Genomic DNA, 19,686 nt, shown 5'->3' with positions numbered 1-19,686 from the left:
TGCTACTCCTGAAACTGTTTACTTTTACTTAAATTATACAGTAATAACCAATCCTTACAAATAACTAAAAAGCTGTTGAGCTAAACTGCAGTGCTATGGTGTTTTTTTTTTTTTTTTTTTTAAGTGAAAACATTCTTATATACTTCATTAACTTATAAGTATGACTTTCAAAATGCAATCTGCCTCTACTTAAAATCTTATTGTTAAAAAAAAAAAAAAAAAAAAAAGCTTTCAAATTTGTTCTCAGGACCAATATCTTACATAAATCTTATGTTTATTCCATGCATTATTGGGAGTGAACATTATTTTTTGGAATACCTCCTCTTGTTATACCATTATATCTGTAGGAAAATCACTTCCGATTTATGAATTTTACTGTATGAACTACTTTTCAGAAACTCAGTGTTTGTAAATTGAGGCTACTGTACACAGTTTTCAGTTTTATTTGTATTCTTTAATTTATTAATTATTTATAAATGTATTTTACTCTGACCAATTTTGTTCCAATGTTCTACTTGTAGTTTCAATTAAGGAGGTGCTATCTAGGAATATTTAATGGCCTGGCTGAAAAGGCCCCTTTCTTTAGTTCATGGTTCTTGATAGTACATACATATGATCAATGTTGTAATAGGAATAAACTGGAACTATTCAGCCCAGGTCTGTGGGAGAGTATAGGTGTTACAGAAATGTTTTATACTTTTGGTTTTCATTCACTGAGGCTCTGTGGCTCCTGATGAGGCTCCAGCAGAAGATCCTTTCTATTTTATTTATAATCTAAATTATTTGGATTTTGATTTCTTGGGATATATTTTTAAAATAAAAATTGCACCATTAGAAAGTACTAGCTGCAAAGGAGACAATGTCTCAGCAAGCTTTATATACTTTCTTAAGTGAAAGTCGAAAGTTTGCAGAGCTGCCAACTTCTGACTTTCAAAAAAGCTGTAGATTAGGTATTTGTAGGCAAGAAGAAAAGGAAAACAGATTTTTCAGCCAAAACAGACAAAGAAAAAAAGAGGGTTTCTTTTTTTTTTTTTTTTTTTTTAACCAAAACAGACAAAAAACAAGAGAAAAACAGAAAATTTTTCAGAAAAAGCAGGTTTTTTTGAAGTTCATGCACTGCACTAAAAATTAATTCACTGACAAATATACATTTTATATTAAACTACAGCATGTTTACCAGCAGAGTATGCATTTAAACATTACCTTCCCTAATATTTTTCTGTCTGTGGATTTCTGTTATACATCAACTGATTAGAACCTTGCACATTTTCAGAAATATATATATCAAAGTTTTGTTTATAACAATGACATTAGTTGTTAAGAGCCTTTTCAAAATTGCACCATAAAGAGAAGATTTGAATTCAGGCAAATTCAGCTCTTCTGTTTCTGTTATAGGAATGATAAGTGTCAGAGGATATTCACACTGAATATTTTCTAACACTCAGCATTTCTAAAAGAATTATTAAAATGCCAAAAATGACTTGGGATACCTTGTTAGATTTCATGCATTCTTGGGCACCTGTGAGTACCCCAACCAAGGACCAATGCACATTACTGTACAATCAAAGCCAACTGCCTTTCATTTTTCATAATAGCATCTGGTATGTTCTTACGCTGAAATGAAGAGAAATGGCTTGAAAAACATGTCTTTATGATAATAGTGAAAATTAGTAGAAATTGAGTGCACGCACGCACGCACGCACGTGTGTGTGTGTGTGTGTGTGTGTGTGTGTGTGTGTGTGTGTGTGTGTGTGTGTGTGTGTGTGTGTGTGTGTGTTTTGCAAAATAACTCAGTTTGGTTCAAAACTTGTTTTCTGAATAGCATTACTGATGATGAATTGATTCTCCAAACACGATTATTAGCATTAGCAAGGGCACATGATGCAAGAAAGCAAGCTTACATAGCATCAGCCAAAAAAAAAAAAAAAAAACACACACCCTTCTCATTTCATCCATCAACTAGATTCAAATGTTTGTCTAGTTCTGCCTTGAATCTGTTTAAGCTATCAACTTCTACAACGACAGATGGAAGTTTGTTCCAGCACCCACCGGCTAAAGGCAAACTTCCGTACATCTATCCTACAACTGTCTTTCCTCAATTTGGATTTATGCCCTCTCAGGCAATTATTTTCAGCACTGAGCATGCTCAAACCATTCAAGGCTTTATACACCTCGCAGATGCCTAGTCTCCAGACACTGTAATTTGCAAAACTTAAGCCTTTCTTCGTAGGAGCAACCCTTTGTTCCATTCACTAATCTTGTTGCCCTTCTCTGTATTCGTTCCAACAGCTCTACATCATTCTTAAAATGAGGCCTCTGGACATGTGGCCTGCCCATTGCCTTATACAAGGGGATAATCACCTCCTCATCCCTGCTAGAAAAATTCCTGTATATCATTGACAAGACACCATGAGCTAATCTTACAGACCATCTGCCCTGCTCAGAAAACTTCATATCTGCCTGCACAATTACCCCCAGGTCCTTTTCACTCTCTACCACTGTCAGTGTAGTACCACAGAGTTGATACGTTACTCTGAGGTTACTGCTTCCCAAATGCAGTACTTGACATTTGTCAATGTTAAACTTCAGTTGCCACCTCTCAGCCCATCTGCTCAACTTTTCTAGATCCTATTTCAGTAGCATACCATCCTTACTGTCATTAACAACCCTGCCGACCTTTGTATCATCTACAAACTTGGACATTAAGCCTAATATACCATCATCAATATCATTAATGAATACAGAAAACAACAATGGACCCAACACTGAACCCTGGGGTACTCCACTAATAACATTAGTCTACAAACAGCAGTATCCATTGATTACCACCCTCTGTCTTCTCCCACTCAACCATTCCTTTATCCATAGCAGCAATTTGCCTCCAATGCCACACTGCTCCAATTTGTGCAGCAGTCTTCCATGTGCAACAGTATCAAAAGCCTTTCTAAAACCCAAATATATGACATCAAAATTATTCTTTGCATCCAGTTCCTTTATGACTACATCATAGTATCCAATCAAATTGGTCAGACAAGACTCCCCCTTAACAAACCCATGCTGTGTCCAAGCTATAACTGAAGTCTTGTCTAAATGATCCTGCCATGCTTCTTTAAAGAAAGCCTCCGTCAATTTCCTCTGGAACAGAAAAACCAACAGGTCTGTAATTATCTGTGTCTCCCTTTGATCCTCCTTTGTGGATTAGGGTCACATTTGCACATCTCCAGTCCATGGGTCCCTCCCCTGAGTCCAAGGAATGATTTGCTTACTTCCTTTGCTGCCTCCTTTAACATAACTGGATAGATTCCATCCACCCCAGGTGCCTTCCTTATGTTTATCTTCAACAATTTATCCTCCAATTTACTCTCAGTTATTACAAGATTATCTAGCTTACTGCCAGAGTTCAATACACCTCTGGCATTTCCCTCCCTGAATAACTCCTCATAGATGCAAAATATTCATTTAGTTTGTTAGCTACCTGAGCATGATCATCAACAGTTGAACCATCTATATCAAGTGGACCAATCGGATTCATACCCTTCCTTCTAGAGTTTACATAAGTGAAGAACTCTTTGCTATTTTTCTTTGCACCCTTTGCCAAAGATTTCTCGTAATCTGCCTTTGCCTGCCTAACCTCCTTTGTAATTTGGTTACAGACCAGCTTATACCTATCATAGGTTTCTCTGCCACATGTTAATTTATATGTATCCCATGCATTTTTCTTCTTTGTCACATATCTAATTAGTTCATATGACATCCCTTTAGGCCTAAATCTTGAACAATATTTCTTAGTTGGTATGAAAAGTCTAGTAGCTTCCAAGATTAATTCTTTGAACGCTTCCCATTTTGAATTTGCTGTTGGTAACATCATCAGCTGGTCCCACCGTATAGAATCTAAATGCTGTCTCAGACCACCGTAGTCACCTTTACGAAAGCAAAAACCCTTCACTTTACCCCTGATGGTAGTTACCTCTTTGAGTAAATCCCACTTCAGCACACTGTGATCACTGCCACCTAACTATAGTTATAATTACAGTAAATCCCTGCTATTTGCGGTTTCTGTATTTTCAGTTTTGCATATTTGCGGTCGCTGATTTAATATAAAATGAAACCTAAAAAAATGTGAATTTTAAAGTGCCGTGAACATATTCTGCCATAAAAAAACATGGATGTGGCTAAAATCATCTTTCCTGTCAAAATAGCACTCAGTGGGTGGGGGATGAGGGATGACAAAATCGCGAGCGTGGATGTTCCCCCATTAATCCTTGTTTGGTATGTGTTATGTGCTTGTCATGGACAGTTTCATCATTTGCTTTAATTGGTATGTTTACAAAAGTGAAAAATCTACCGGTTTGCAGTACGTTAGCGTAAACAGACTTTTTCGTGTGTGTTAACGGTTAGAAGAAAGTGACTTTATTGTGGACAAGTTCTTTTCCAACCGCTACAAAAATTTGGCTATGAATAACAAGGGAATTGTGAAAAGATCAAAGGTGATGACATTAGCGGGTAAAATTGAGTTATTAGACAAAATTTCTAATGGTGAAAGTGTCTCATCAGTGGCAAAACATTATAAAATCAATGAGTCAATGATATGATCAATCAAGAAATCGGAAAAAAAATTCCACCATAGTGTCCGTGAAAACGCGCTAATTGCTTCAAAAATTTTCTCCGTAACTCGTGATGTTAAATTAGAAAAAAATGGAAAAGACTTTAAATCTGTGGATAGAAGACCGAACTCAAAATAAAATTCCGTTAATTTCACTTATCATTCGTGAAAAGGCAAAACACCTTTATCAACACTTTAGTGAAACTGGTGACAGCACTGGTGGGACACGTTTTTTTAGCTAGCAAAGGCGCTGGTTTGAAATATTTGTTTGAAATTTCTAATAAATATTACATTTAATATTAAATTGTTTCTTATTTTCATTTCGATGCCTTATGCTTGTATTTCACTATGTACATAGTCATATTATGAAGGTAAATATAATACATACATACATAGACAAAATTTTAAGACTAGTTTTTCTTATATATTTCATACTTTGGAACGGAACCCTTTTATTACTATGGGAGCCGTAACTCAGTATTCGCGGCATTTCTCAGGAATGTAACCCCCACTATTCGTGGGGGCTTACTGTATATTTAAACTTCATGCTTCCAAAAACTCAGTTGGCAAGTTGCTATCCACGAATTCTGTTTGGAGCTAAAGTTTAGATAAAGTTTTACTGCATCAACCTGTTTTCATTAAACATGCATTTTTTTTTGCACTAGTTTCTTACTGGTCAATTGTAACTGTGATTGACAAGGAAGGCTGCCTTTACTATTTTACTGATAGGGAGAGCAGTGCTTTGGATTGCATTTCCAGATTCTATCGGCAATATAAGTCAAAATTCAATAAAGAATGATCATAATTTTTCATGAACTGCCATACTGCTTGTTATTTCTAGTTGAGCTGTGGAATTTAAGACCAAACCAAGCTGCATCACACAGCAACTGCACAGTTGACTCATGCGCACTGTGTGACCTTGGTGGTTGGTCAAGTTAATGCCTGTTCAGTTTCGCCTATGTAATAATGGATGTGACACGCAAGGAACAGTATGTTGCTCTCAAATTTTGTTTCCATCTCAAGAAAACATCAGCTTAAGTGTATGAAATGTTAAAAGAGACTTAAGGTTAACCTACGCTACCATACAGCACTGCTTGGATGTGGTTTAGAATATTTAAAGATGGATGTGATTCAATCACAAAAATCAGTGATCCTCGATCTCCAACCCCTGCTGTCACCACAAAAACCATAAACTCTGCTTTTGTAATCATGAGAGAATATCACTGTATAATAGTAAGGCAACTGGCAGAGATGCTCAGAAAATCAGTAGGAAGCACGCATGGTAATCTCCATGACCATTTGCATATGACCCGTGTTTGTGCATGATGGGTTCCAAAACTACTCACCTGAGCAACAGCAAGTTCAAATGGAAGTCTGTCAGGAGCTGCAATGGATGATTACTGAAGATGGTGAAGGTCTGCACAAGGTGATAACAGCGGATGAGATAAGATGGAGCAGCAGAAGATCCTTTCTATTTTATTTATATTCTTCATCATATTAACCCAGAGAGTAGGTAAGCAACAAAGTTCTGTTTGGAAATCGATATTATCAGTAACACCAAAAAAGCTAAAGTTGTGGCTTCTGTAGGAAAGGATATGGTCATTTTTTTTTTTTTTTTTTTAAGTTAACTATTTGCGCATCGGCTTCTGTGGCCATAATGCACCTCCCAAGGTTTTTGCAGTACTTTGATCCAAGCTCGAAGTGGGATTCGAACCCGAGACCTTTGGGTTGCCAAGCAGGCACTTTACCTACCGGCCAGCCTGGTCGGCAATAAAATAAATAAATAATATGTATACACGTATTATTTTAGCACAGTACTTCTACACAGTACCTCGTATAGCACGGTACTTCTACAACATGGCTTCACTCTAACACAATTGATAAACTGCGACAATCCTCGCACAACAAGGTACTTATATAATATGGTTTCGCTCCAACACAGTTAGGAATTGCAACAAACCTCGTATAACACAGTATTTTTGAACTTTTGTGCAAAGAAAACCCTTCTATTATGTTGGATGTAATTTTTCAACACTTCCATTCCAAAAAAAAAAAAAAAAAAATTTACTGGGAAATCTCCATGTTTGAACTTGTGGTTGTTTGAGACCATAAAATATTGTGACTTCGAAGCATGCATTTGTGACATTTAAGGCTTTGTAAGGTTATTTTGGTTTTTATTTGTTAGTTTATAAAATTTTCTGGGTGTGTATTACTAAACTTTGTTCTTAAGACCCGTATTGGAATAATTTCTTTGTTATGAATTAAATTCCAGCCCTAAATTATGCCTAAGGAACTTAGGCATAATTTGGGTAACTGTCAATTTATTTAAAATAAAAAACAGTTTCTGTTGTTATTTGGTTTTTAGGAGCATTGGCAACTAAGGCCATATTGCTCCAGGGATATGCGGTGGTCATTCCCTGACCTTTCCGCATCCTCCGTATTTGGTGGTCACGGGTTCGAACCCCGGTCTAATCAAGAAGCGTGTACTATGCACTGCCGCTCCTGCCCACCTGGCTATGGAGGCACCAAAACAGTTTCTAAATTGTTTTGTGCCAGCTGTGGAAAACTATTTAAATCAGAAAAATCTAGATTTCAAAGTTTTATTACTATTGGATGACATGCCAGTCAGGCCATCCAAAATGTTGAAGTAATGTTCCTACTACCTAATACAACTTCTTTAATTCAACCATTAGATCAAGGCATTATATCTACCTTTAAAACTCATTACATCAGAAAATCGTTACAATGGATTTTGGGCTGACCAGACTAGCCGCGTGGGTAAAGTGCCTGCTTAGCAACCCAAAGGTTGCGGGTTCGAATCCCGCCTCGGGCATGGATCAGAGTAGTGCAAAAACCTTTGGAGGTGCATAATGGCCACAGAAGCCGATGCGCCAAAAAAAAAAAAATTAATTTTGGAAAAAAATTAAAATTATTCAAATCTATTGAAGTGATGAAGGCACGGAAACATTTCTCAATTGTGGACTGTATTGGAATCATGGCTTTATCGCTCAAAGGAGTAAAACCATCAGCTTGCACAAGCATGTTGGAAAAATGTATGGCCAGAGTCACTTCATTCAGGAAATATGGTTGAACCAGCAGAAAACAGAATCTGTGCGATAGTAGAACTTGCTAAGTCAGTAAGAGGGGAAGATTTTGATGATATGACCAGTGAAGACGTTCAAGAATTACTGGTATAAAAAGAGGCTGGCAAAGCGGATTTCGTGGAAATGGCATTGGAGGTAAACCAAATCAATTCAGAGGATGATAGTGCAGACAAAAATTCTGAAGCACAGAAGAAAAATCCAAAATTTTACACTAAAAAGCATAAGGGAAGGCATAACCTTAGTTGAGCAATTAAAATCTTATTTTTTGAATGCAGATCCTATGACTGAAAGGAACACAAAGTTTAAAAGAGAGTTTGAAACATGATCTAATTAATGATGCTGCAGAAGAGAGGTCAAAAGGTAAAGATATTCTGAAATGGAGAAAATGTTCTTGTTTGATTGTGCTTAGCAATAACAAAGAGGAAGAAAATTAAATGAATATGCATATCTGACATATATGTATCACAGTTTGTAAGACGCTTATTCAATTATTACCATTTTTAATAAAAATTAAGTTTCCGATAGTTATACCAGGGTTACCTGTATATACATAAAGCACTTTGCCCACTTTTGGGGGGGGGGGACTGGGCTGTGATGATCCACAAGAAAAATCTATAAACTACTACATGGGGGGGGGGGGGGGCCCTCAAACGTAATCACCAAGTTCTTTCAGATGTACAAAGCTTCATACTCTGATATCAGCATGCCGCCATCAACCTCCTTATAAAAACCCAACCTGGACACACGATCAGATAACTGGGTTCTAATATGTAATCATCAAATTACTTTTATTTTCTTCCTTACTTTTATTATTTCTTGGTTGAATGTATGAATACCTATTATTCTCTATACAGGGTACTATAAATTACTTTTTTCAATTAAATCTTAGTACAGCTAATCTGTTCTATTTATTGTAAATTGTACTGCAGTATATTGCTTTATCTTACACAATTAGAAGGATGAAAAAAAAAAAAAAAAAAAAAAAAAGGGAAATCATTTAACGGCCTTTCCATATACTAAATTGAAAAATATTAATAAAACTAATTTATGTATTAATAAAAGTATTAATTTTTATTAATAAAACTATCCTGGGGACTTCTTCAGCAGCACATTAAAATTAAACAATTTAAAATTACATCATAATGTTTAAGATACACGGTGTATAAACTAGATAACAGATATTAGTCTATTTACATCACTCACAGAACTGCAAGGTTCCTGACACCAAAACAGAGCGATGAACATAAAGAAACTGCTATGAGACAAGGTTACTAACCAAATAAGGTTGTTAATTAGAAGAAAAAACTTGGCCATCCTCAGCAGCAGAGGGAGGAGATGATCATGTGATGGCCAATTATTCAGTTAGGATTGTGCTGGAGTGATAACTTGATTTTTGCATGTATAGCCAGCAGCTATTGATGCTGGTACTGGAACAAGAAAAGTTGGATTGTGGAGAGAGAGGAAGAAGTGGCAGTGTCAAGAGTAGATCCAGAAGTTTGGGATGGGGGGGGGGAGAGAGAGAGAGAGAGAGATTAAAAGAAGGGAGGACACTGATTCACCAACATTTCTATTTATGTTGGAACTAAAAATAGGGGTGAACCAATGGATACACTTCTTCCATTTCCAACTTCCTACCCATCCTTGTAGTCTTCTACTCACTTGCCTTTTCTACGCCTCCACACAAACTCTGAAACTTTCTTCCACCCAGAATTTCTGGATTTACTCCCAACACTGTCATTTCTCTTCCCATCTCCCCAACAACACCAAATTTCCTTCTTCTAGTACCAGCAGCAATGAGAATCTAAGGTGGAGGACATAGCAATGAATTATTTTTGTTTCCCCCCCACCTCTCCCTTTTGTTTTAGCATCAGTATTAAGTAGTAATTTAGCTGTTGTTTGTTTGTTATTTGGTTTTTAGGAGCATTAGCAACTAAGGCCATATTGCTCCGGGATATGCGGTGGTCATTCCCTGACCTTTCCGCATTCTCTGTATTTGGTGGCAACGGGCTCGAACCCCGGTCTAATCACGAAGCGTGTGCTATGCACTGCTGCTCCTTCCCACCTGGCTACGGAGGCGCCTAGTAATTTAGCATCAATACCAAGTAGTAAAAGCATGATGCTAAAACAATATTTCAAATTTTGACTAGGAAATTATATATGTTATTTAATTTATGATTTTTTAAATTTTGCAATTTCTTTTCATTATGCATTGTGAAAATGTGAAGAGGAGTGCATGAGGAAAGGAAACACTGCAAATGAACTCTTAACCTCATTGGTCTTAGGAATAATTTTGCTTTCTATAGTTTGCTCTCACTCAAATACTGTGCAGTTCTTTTTTTTTTTCCAGAGTAAATTTGTGCAACAGTACTTTTTTTTTTTTTTTTTTTTCCCTATAAAAAAAAAAAAAAAACTCATTCTCTCTCGATAAAATCATACATAATTTCACAAAAAAAAAAAAGAGAGAGAGAGACCATAATATTGCAGTTTACTAAAAATAATCAAGTTACTATGGGTGAAGGTTTGTATAAGAAATCTGCAACTGAATTTTATACATATAAATAATGTGGAAGGGTAAAATATCTTCAGATTCTTTTTTGTTTTATATGAAAATTCAAAATGCCTATAATTTCATAAATATAAGTGATAACACATGAGAGGGGTATCAAAAAGTTCATACCCTTACCTAGAAATAATAGCCCTAGAAAGGTGAAACTTCACAGGAACTTTAATCCTTTTCTATATACTCTCCATGTATACATTTCTCCAATCTACTGATCAGTTGTTTAAAGCCTTGATCATAGAAGTCCGCACTTTTTGCCTGAAACCACGATTCCACTTCATTAATGACCTTCTGAGGTGAATCAAAGCGGTGTCCACACAATTGTTTCTTCATTTCTCAAAACAAGAAGATGTCTGATGGTGCTAGGTCAGGAGAATAGGGTAGGTGCTGCAGTAGTTCGAAGCTGCACTGGGCAATAAAGTTGGTGGTGGCAACGGCCGTGTGAGCCGGTGCATTGTTTGGCAGAAGACAATGCACCAGCTCATATGGTATTCTCCGGTAAGTGTGGAACCACGAGGTAGGTAATCTGTCAGGATAACCCCATTTCTGTCCCAAAACATGGACAACATCACCTTTGCAGATGGAGTGGTCTTTGCCTTTTTGGGAGGTGGGGAAGAGGTGTGCTGCCACTGCTTTGATGTGTCTTTAGTCTCCAGATCATACTGGTACACCCAGAATTCGTCATTTGTCACCAACCGATCAAAAAAGTTCTCAACATCCGTATTACACAAATCCAACAGTTGGCAAGAACATTGCATTTGTCATTGCTTCTGCAAAGGCATCAGCAATCTTGGAACCCATCATGCGGAGACCTTAGACACATGTAGATAGTCATATAAAATGCTGTGGGCAGGCCCATAACTAATTCCCACTGCATTTGCAATGAAATGAACTGTCATACTTCTGTCACTCAGCACCAGCCACTCAACCTTTGCAACCGTCTCACTGTCTGTGGATGTTGATGGCCTTCCTTCTCTTGGCTCGTCAAATACACTTGTATGATTGCACTGGAACTCCCGTTTCCACTTTTTTACAGTGTCATAGGATGGACAATTCTGCCCATACACAGCTTTCATTTCTTCATCAATTTCCTGAGCTTTCTTACCTTGCAAATGCAGGAACTTGATCACTGCTCAATACTCCACTTTGTCAACCATAGCGTCCTTCCTCAGATTCCAGGCTCCACCTCTGGTGTACAATCACCTAAGGGAATGAAATTTCACATATTAGTTATTGAATATGTAGACAACTTATATTAAAAATGGCATCTTCCTACTGATGTTTTATCCAGGTCAGGGTACAAACCTTTTGATACTCCCACATAAAAGGAATATTTCACTCCACAGTAACTTTGATTATGACAAAAAAATTAAGAAAATACTTATTGCCTGTGTTACAAGAAAACAATTTACTCACCTATCTACAACTTCTCCTCTTCTTTCTCTCATCACCATATCTAATAAAGTATCACGTAGATGATCCCTAATACATCCATGTCTTACTACTTGATCACGGAAAATAATAAGTCCCAAATTATATACATTATCGACATTATTTTGCTGTACATATACTCGATCCTTAACCAGAAGAAAAAGCAAGCAGAATAAGCAAATTAATATTACATATATAAATATTTTGCACAATAAAAACTACTTTACTTGATTTTTCAAATCCAAGCCTTATTATTTTCGTTTAAAAATATTCAAGTTAATTTTGTAAGTGTCCGAGAGAGAGAACACTTAAAAAAATAACTTAACTGTCCAGATTAATAGCTAGTATCAGTGTTTCTCAAACAATTTTGCTGAGCTTCAGAATACATTGAATATTTTCAAACTAAAAGGGGGTCCTCATGTCACTAAAGTCTGAGAACCACTGGTCTATATAAATATCCATCCTTTACCCTGTTTAATGGTTTAATAGGTTTGTTACCCTTGCATAATCATCACATGATGATTTTAAAGCAGAACAATATTAAATTTCCCACATGGGCTAGTTATTGTTGGTGATTCTATTGTCATGGAGATGGGAAATATATTGTGCAAAAGGGATAGGTGGAATAGGACAAGTGTATGTCTGGCAGGAGAAAAACCTGATGTTGTTGTAGAGATATCATCTTTTAAGGGCCCAAAGGGTGATATAGTTGTACACATTAGCACTAATGACATTAATAAGAGTAGGAGATCTGCTGACTTGCTTAACAAGTACAGGTTAATGTTGTAAAAAGGTCGCAAGTTAGGGTTAAATTTGAAAGTGCCTGAAATTTTGCCAAGACACAATAGGAGAGAGAGTATATGATGAGAGCATTGTCAATCAATTCGGCCCTGGAGAGACTCTGCAAGGCTCATGGGGTAGAATTTTTCACAGCATGGTCTGTGCTTGTTAACAAGAGAGATACACTTAAATAGAAACTGTGCAAGAATATTTGCTGATGCTATCAAAGCAGTGTTAGCTTGGTGGGATTCACAGACTAACAGATTAACGGTAGCCATAGGCAGAGGTGAAAGCGATTCTTGCACTACTTCTATTGGAAGCAGCAGCCTGGAAAGCAAGGTACTGGAGATTTCAAGGGCTGCTGGGAGTCCATGGGACAAGTAAATACATTGGCTGTGTTAGGGTAACTAAGAGTAAGAATAGGTGCATGTATACTTGTATGTACACCAATGCTAGGAGTATAGTATATAAATTTGATAAATTTGAGATGCTGGTGAAGACATCAAAGGCTGACGTTGGGATATCAGAGACATGGCGTCACACAGAGATAAGGAATGCAGAATTGGAATTTGGGGAGTGCAATTTGTACAGAAAGGATAAACAAGATAAAAGGAGAGAAGTGGTGATGCTGTTAGTTGAGAAACACAAAATCTAAGGAAGTGTATCCAGTTGACATGGGTGGACAGTGCAGTGTTGAGTCAGTTTGGTGTGACATAACTACTCCAGGGGCTCACATCTGGTGAGTATGGGCTTGGCATACCCAGGGTACTGAGCTGGATATCATCATCATTCTTTTTCTTGGTGATTTTCTCTCTCTCTCTCTCTCTCTCTCTCTCTCTCTCTCTCTCTCTCTCTCTCTCTCTCAAAGTAACTCACAAATTTTTTTTGGCCAGTGCAGCATAAGCCTCGGGCTTCCTTGTACCATATAGCTAATAATAATTAGCATTAGTTGAGGCATATGATGCAAGAAAGCATGCTTATATAGCATCAGCCAAAAAAAAAAACCTTCCCATTTCACCCATCCGGTCACTCCAAATGTTTGTCTAGTTCAGCCTTAAATTTATTTAAGCTATCAACTTCCACAACAATAAATGTAAGTCTGTTCCAGCAATCAACTACCCATTGGCTAAATTGCAAACTACCGCACATCTATTCTACAACTGTCCTTCCTCGATTTGAATCTATGCCTCCTCAGGTTCTTAGTCTGAGCAAGCAGAAGTATCCCATCAGCATTGAGCATGATCAAACCATTCAAGGTCTTATACACCTCAATCACATTGTCTCGCAGGTGCCTAGTCTCCAGATGCTGCAACTTGCAGATCTTAAGCCTTTCTTCATAAGCGCACCCCTTTGTTTCTTTCAACAATCTTGTTGCCCTTCTCTGTAATCGTTCTAGCAACTCTACATCCTTCCTAAAATGGGGCCTGCAGACCTGTATACAGTACTCAAGGTGTGGCCTGACCATTGCCTTATCTCTGCAAACAAAATTCCTATACATCATTTCCAAAACTCCATGATCTGCTCTGGCAGCTCGTCTGAACTGCTCACAGAACTTCATATTTGACGGCACAATTACCACCAGGTCTTTTTCATTCTCCACCTCCCTGACTGTAGTACCACACAGTTGGTACATTTCTCTTGGGTTACTGCTACCCATATACAGTACTTTGCATTTGTCAATGTTAAACTTCAGTTGCCACTTCTCAGCCCATCTGCCTAACTTTTTTAGATCCTGTTGCAGTAGCATACTGTCTTTAGTGTCATTAACAACCCTGCCAACCTTTGTATCATCTGCAAACTTGGACATTTTAAGTCTGATATACCTTCATTGATATCGTTGATAAATACACAAAACAACAATGGGCCCAGCACTGAACCCTGGGGGACTCCACTAATAACATTAGTCCACATAGAGCAGTATCCATTTATTACCACTCTCTGCTGTCTCCCACTCAACCATCCCTTTATCCATTGCAGTACCTTGCTCTTAATGCCATACTGCTCCAATTTGAACAGCAGTCTTCCATGTGCAACAATATCAAAAGCTCTTCTGAAATCCAAGTATATGATATTAAAATTATTTTTAGCATCCAGTTCCTTTGTGACCACATCATAGTATCCAATCAAATTGGTCAGATAATGCTTCCCCTTAACAAACCCATGTTGTCTGAACTATTGCTGCTGTCTTGTTTAGGTGATCCTGCATCACTTCTTTAACCAGTGACTCCATTATTTTCCACGGAACAGAACTAACAAGTCTATAATTATTTGTCACCCTTTGAACCCTCTTTGTGAACTGGGGATACATTTGCACATCTCCAGTCCATGGGGACCTCCCCTGACTCTAAGGATGCTTTCATAATTAAGGTTAAGGGTTTGATTACTTCCTTATAATTCTTCCTTTGCTTCCTTCCTTATAATTCTTCCATATAATTCTTACTTTGCTTACTTCCTTATAATAATAAGATAGACAAGCAGTATACCCCACTGAACCTAAGTGAGGAATCTCCCTCCAACCAGGAGGTACAAACGAAGATAGAAAGATGGGCAGAGAAGACACTCCATGGCAGGAACTACAATGATCTCCATCAAGATCACATAGATAAAATTGCTTCCAATGCATGGCTCACGAATGGGACGCTCTTCCCCAAGACAGAAGGATTCGTGCTTGCCATCCAAGACCAGGTAATCAACACCAGGAACTATAGAAAATACATCACCAAGGATGCCTGGAGTGTTCAATGACACGTAGACGATGCCACCTGACCTCCAAAACGATCCAATACATCACTGTGGGATGCAAGGTGATCACTCAGACTGAATACACTCACAGACACGACCAGGTAGCCAGGATAATACATCAGAAGCTAGCAAGGAAATACCAGTTGGTCGAAGAAAGTGTACCATACTACAAGTACAAACTCCAGTCAGTACTAGAGACTCCAACCCACAAGCTGTACTGGGACCACACCATAATAACGGATAGGACAATCCCACACAACAGACCAGACATAACCCTTGTGGACAAGAAAGAAAAGACTACCTATGTGATTGACATAGTGGTACTCAACACTGGAAACCTGCAGAAAACCCATGGGGGAAAAAATCAGGAAGTACGCGAACCTAAGACAGGAGATCCGAGAGATGTGGCATATGCAACAAGTAACGACCATACCAATCATCATGTCAACCACAGGTATGGTGCCAAAGACCCTACAGCAAACACCTACAAGAACTCCAGGAAGTAGTAATCCTGAACACCTGTAGGATAGTCAGAGGGTTCCTCGACCAACAGTAACACCAGACATAACAACAACCAACCCTGTGTACTTGGTAGCAATACCCGTCACGAGGTGGAACCCCCAATAGAGTAATATGAGAGCAATAATAATAATAATAATAAGAGTACCACCATTAAGGTCGAAAACTTCACAACCAGGCCAATCCCCATCAGGAGAGGAATCTTTTAGGGAGATGCCCTGACCCCCTTTGTGGTTCTGTCTAGCACTTAACCTGCTATCTACCATGCTCAACAGTAGCAAGTATGGATATAACCTCAAAGAAGGAAGGAAGAAATTGTACACCTGATGTATACGGATGACATCAAGCTCTACGCGGGAATTTGAACCTTAGAACCATAAGTAGAAATCTGATTATGTTTATCACAAGAAAACCCGAGGCCAGAATCGATTGCTAAAATTAAGAAAATTAGCTTATATCTGTTAAAATAAATCGGTATATCATACATTACTGCTGAGGCCTCCATAGCCAAGTGGTGAGGAGCAGGAGTGCAGTAGCACAAGCTCCTTGAGAAGACCAGGGTTCAAGCCCCTGACTGCTAAATATGATCGATCTGCCAACCCACGCTGGTCCAGCATGGCAGATTACAGTCCATTTCTCTCAACATGAATTGTTGAGGAGGCTTCCATCCTGCAGTGGGTTGATAATGGTTGCAGTTTACCCTTTTTCTTCTTTTTTTTTACTGGCTAGATTATGCGAAATTGGCATATTTTGTTAAAATGTAACTCACTATAACTGTGACGTGAATTGAAATTATCATGATTTTCAAAATCTACATATAAAAATTGGTTAAAAACAGCATTTAAGTTCTTGGAGGTAAAAATCATGTTGGCTAGTGTAATCAGATGAAAAGTATTACTCCCTCTGATTGCTTCTCGAACATGCTGCTGTAGAAAACAGTCATCCAATAAATCCACAAAACTCTTGCTAGTGTGAGATTGACCAATCCACAAGTTCCAGTCAATATCTGGAAAGTTAAAGCTACCATTATAAGACATTCTGATTTGCTAGCCTACTATATTTCTCTGTATACAGTTGTTTGTTGTACTCATCAGAGTCATTAGTCCAATAACACACTCATTTTTACTTTTCCAGTGATTATTAGCATTAGTAAGGGCACGTAATTAGTATTAGTAAGGGCACGTAATTAGTATTAGTAATGGCTGCATGGTACAAGAAAGCCCATGGCTTATGCTGCACCAGCAAAAAAAAAAAAAAAAAAAAATGATAAATTTTTTTAAATTAAAAATAAATAAATAATAAATAATAATTAATAAAAGAAAAGGAAAGGAAATTAAACCTATCATCCTATGCGCTTCCCTCACCCGAAGGTACTATCCAGATGACCTTTGAATTTCCCCAAACTGTCAGCCTCTACCACCCATGTAGGCAACTTATTCCAGTAATTTATAACTTGCTGGCTAAAATAAAACTTCCTGCAGTCCAATCTAAACATTTCCCCCCGTAACTTGAATTTATGTTCCCTAGTTCTAGCATCATTTATAATCTTGAAAATTTCGTCCTCATTCATTTTACTGATGCCTCTCAGAGCCTTAAACACCTCAATCAAATCTCCTCTAAGGTGTCTAGTTTCCAAACTCTGCAACCCACATATTCGAAGTCTTTTTTCATAAGGATGCCCTTTTGCCGATCTCACCAGGCGAGTTACCATCTTTGCACCCTTTCAAGAAGCTAGATGTCTTTCTTTAGGTGCGGTCTCCATACTTGAACACAGTATTCCAAGTGTGGTCTAATAAAAGCCTTATATAATGGGATTATCACGTCCCTATCTCTACTTGCAAAAGTTCGATAGATCATCGATAGGACACCATGGGCCTTCCTTGCAACCTTGTTTACAATGCTCAGAGAATTTCATGACCGTATCGTAACACCCAAGTCCCTTTCCTCCAGTACTGGGTTTAGTTGAACTCCACCAAGTGAATCAGTTATTTTGGGATTACTGTTTGCCAGGTGTAATACCCTACACTTTGTTGGATTAAAGCATAGCTGTCATTTTTCTGACCTTTCCTGAAGTCTATCTAGGTCTCTCTGAAGAAGCTCAGCTTGACAGTGATCATTAACTTACTCTACCAATTTTAACATCATCTGCAAATTTAGACATAACACCCTCTATCCCTTCATCGATGTCGTTTATGAAAATTAAAAACAACAGTGGTCCTAATACTGATCCTTGGGGAACCCCACTTCTTACATCAACCCAATCTGAGGAATAGCCATTTATCACAACCCTCTGCCTCCTACCCTGAAGCCATCTTGATATCCATCTAAGGATTATCCCAGTGATTCCAACCTGTTCCAGCTTATAAAGCAACCGCTCATGTGGGACTGAGTCAAAAGCTTTGCTGAAATCTAAATAAACAATGTCGAAATTATTCCCTGATGCAAGAAAGCTTGCTTTCTTGCATCAGGGAATTATTATGATGCAAGAAAGCAAGCTATTTGAAATATAATATCATAATAATTGAAATATTTCAATTATTATGATGCAAGAAAGCAAGCTTGAAAGAAAGCAAGGGCACATGATGTGATACAAAAATATCACAAATATTTTTGTATCTTCTTTTGTATTTAAAATATAAATTGTTTAAAATATCAAATTTTCATTTTTACTTTTAAACAATATTCTGTCTTTAAAAAATAGTTTTTCTAGTATATTGGTTTTAACTATTTTGATTTAAACCATACCAAGGGCATTTAATAAATTCTAGAGGATGGGGCCACTATAAATAATGTTTGTTAACACTTAAAATTACTCTTAAAATTTCAAAATAATTTTAACTATTAAAATTTAATTTTTAATAGTAAACATCACTATTAAAATTTCTGCTGCCAGATGATTTACTGTCAGTTTCATCTTCACTGCCATTTACAGAAAATTTAAGTCGTAACATCTGACTCGATAATTATTTTCCAAATCTCTTGCATGCCATAGACATTCACAGCCATCTAACAGGTGTCACTTGATTTAATGATTCTTGCCATAGGGCATTTATATTCGATTTGCTGTAAACTTTGTCTCTACCAATGTTTTTCCATAATATGATTCTGCTTGAGTGAAACAGAGTTCAACAGGATTGAAGACAGAATGGTATGGTGATGATCTTAAAACAATGTCCCAACTGCTCTTCTAAAAGTTCACCTATAATGTAATGTTTAGCTGCAACTATTTTCTTGCACAAGGGCAGAGCTTATCTCAATCATCAGGATCTTTTCTTGTAACAATTTCATTTTAAAACAAAATATAGATGATTTAATGAACCAATTTTTCTCTGAAACAACATATTTTTCATACATGTGAAATTCAGACTTCAGTGCTATCTTTTTCATATCAGTTGCCAATAATTCCCATCATAATACAACTGAACTACTTTCTGCAGAAGGAGTATCAAAAATTAACTGAGGTGGACAATAGAGTTTTGCTAGAAATGCACTTTAAATTGCATGACATTACTCATGCCACTTTATGTACCAATATCATATTTAAGGCCAACTGTGACTGAATCAGATGTGTGATTTAAATCTTGTCACTTTGAAGAACTATTTCTGCCAAAAATTCCAACAGACTATATCAGAAAGTGACTGATATAGTCTGACGTTCAAGGAGTTTTCAGCAATGCTTCAACAAAAAACTTTGTACAATGCAGCACAGACAGGAAACATCAACCAGACATCAATGCATTTTGAAATGGCAAAAAAAATACCACACACTATAATTAACAAAAATAAAAATAAATAAAATAAATAAATACAGTACCTAAAAATAAAAAAAATTAAAACAAAAAGAACGCATCAAGATCTTAATGAGATAATTAATAATTTAATAAAGAAAAGCTGCAATATATAGTAATGCTGGTAATAGCTACTGGTGGCCAAAAGCTTCTGCCTCT

At 37.2% G+C, this 19,686-nt stretch overlaps 1 protein-coding gene across 1 annotated transcript in view; it reads right to left on the bottom strand.

Annotated features, from left to right (window-relative positions):
• Positions 1–19,686, bottom strand: part of Cul3 (cullin 3) — a 344,806-nt gene that overhangs the window by 223,580 nt on the left and 101,540 nt on the right. The window contains exon 4 of the mRNA XM_090375913.1: positions 11,684–11,844. Within this exon, the coding sequence (XP_090232039.1) occupies positions 11,684–11,844 (161 nt within the window). The remainder of the gene's footprint in view (positions 1–11,683; positions 11,845–19,686) is intronic.

The sequence above is a fragment of the Mastigoproctus giganteus genome, chromosome 6 (assembly GCF_048544385.1).
Source record: "Mastigoproctus giganteus isolate SK-2022 chromosome 6, ASM4854438v1, whole genome shotgun sequence".
In the NCBI taxonomy this organism is placed as follows: domain Eukaryota; kingdom Metazoa; phylum Arthropoda; class Arachnida; order Uropygi; family Thelyphonidae; genus Mastigoproctus; species Mastigoproctus giganteus.
Note: the sequence above shows the minus strand (reverse complement) of the source record. Positions and strands in the feature narration are given on the sequence as shown.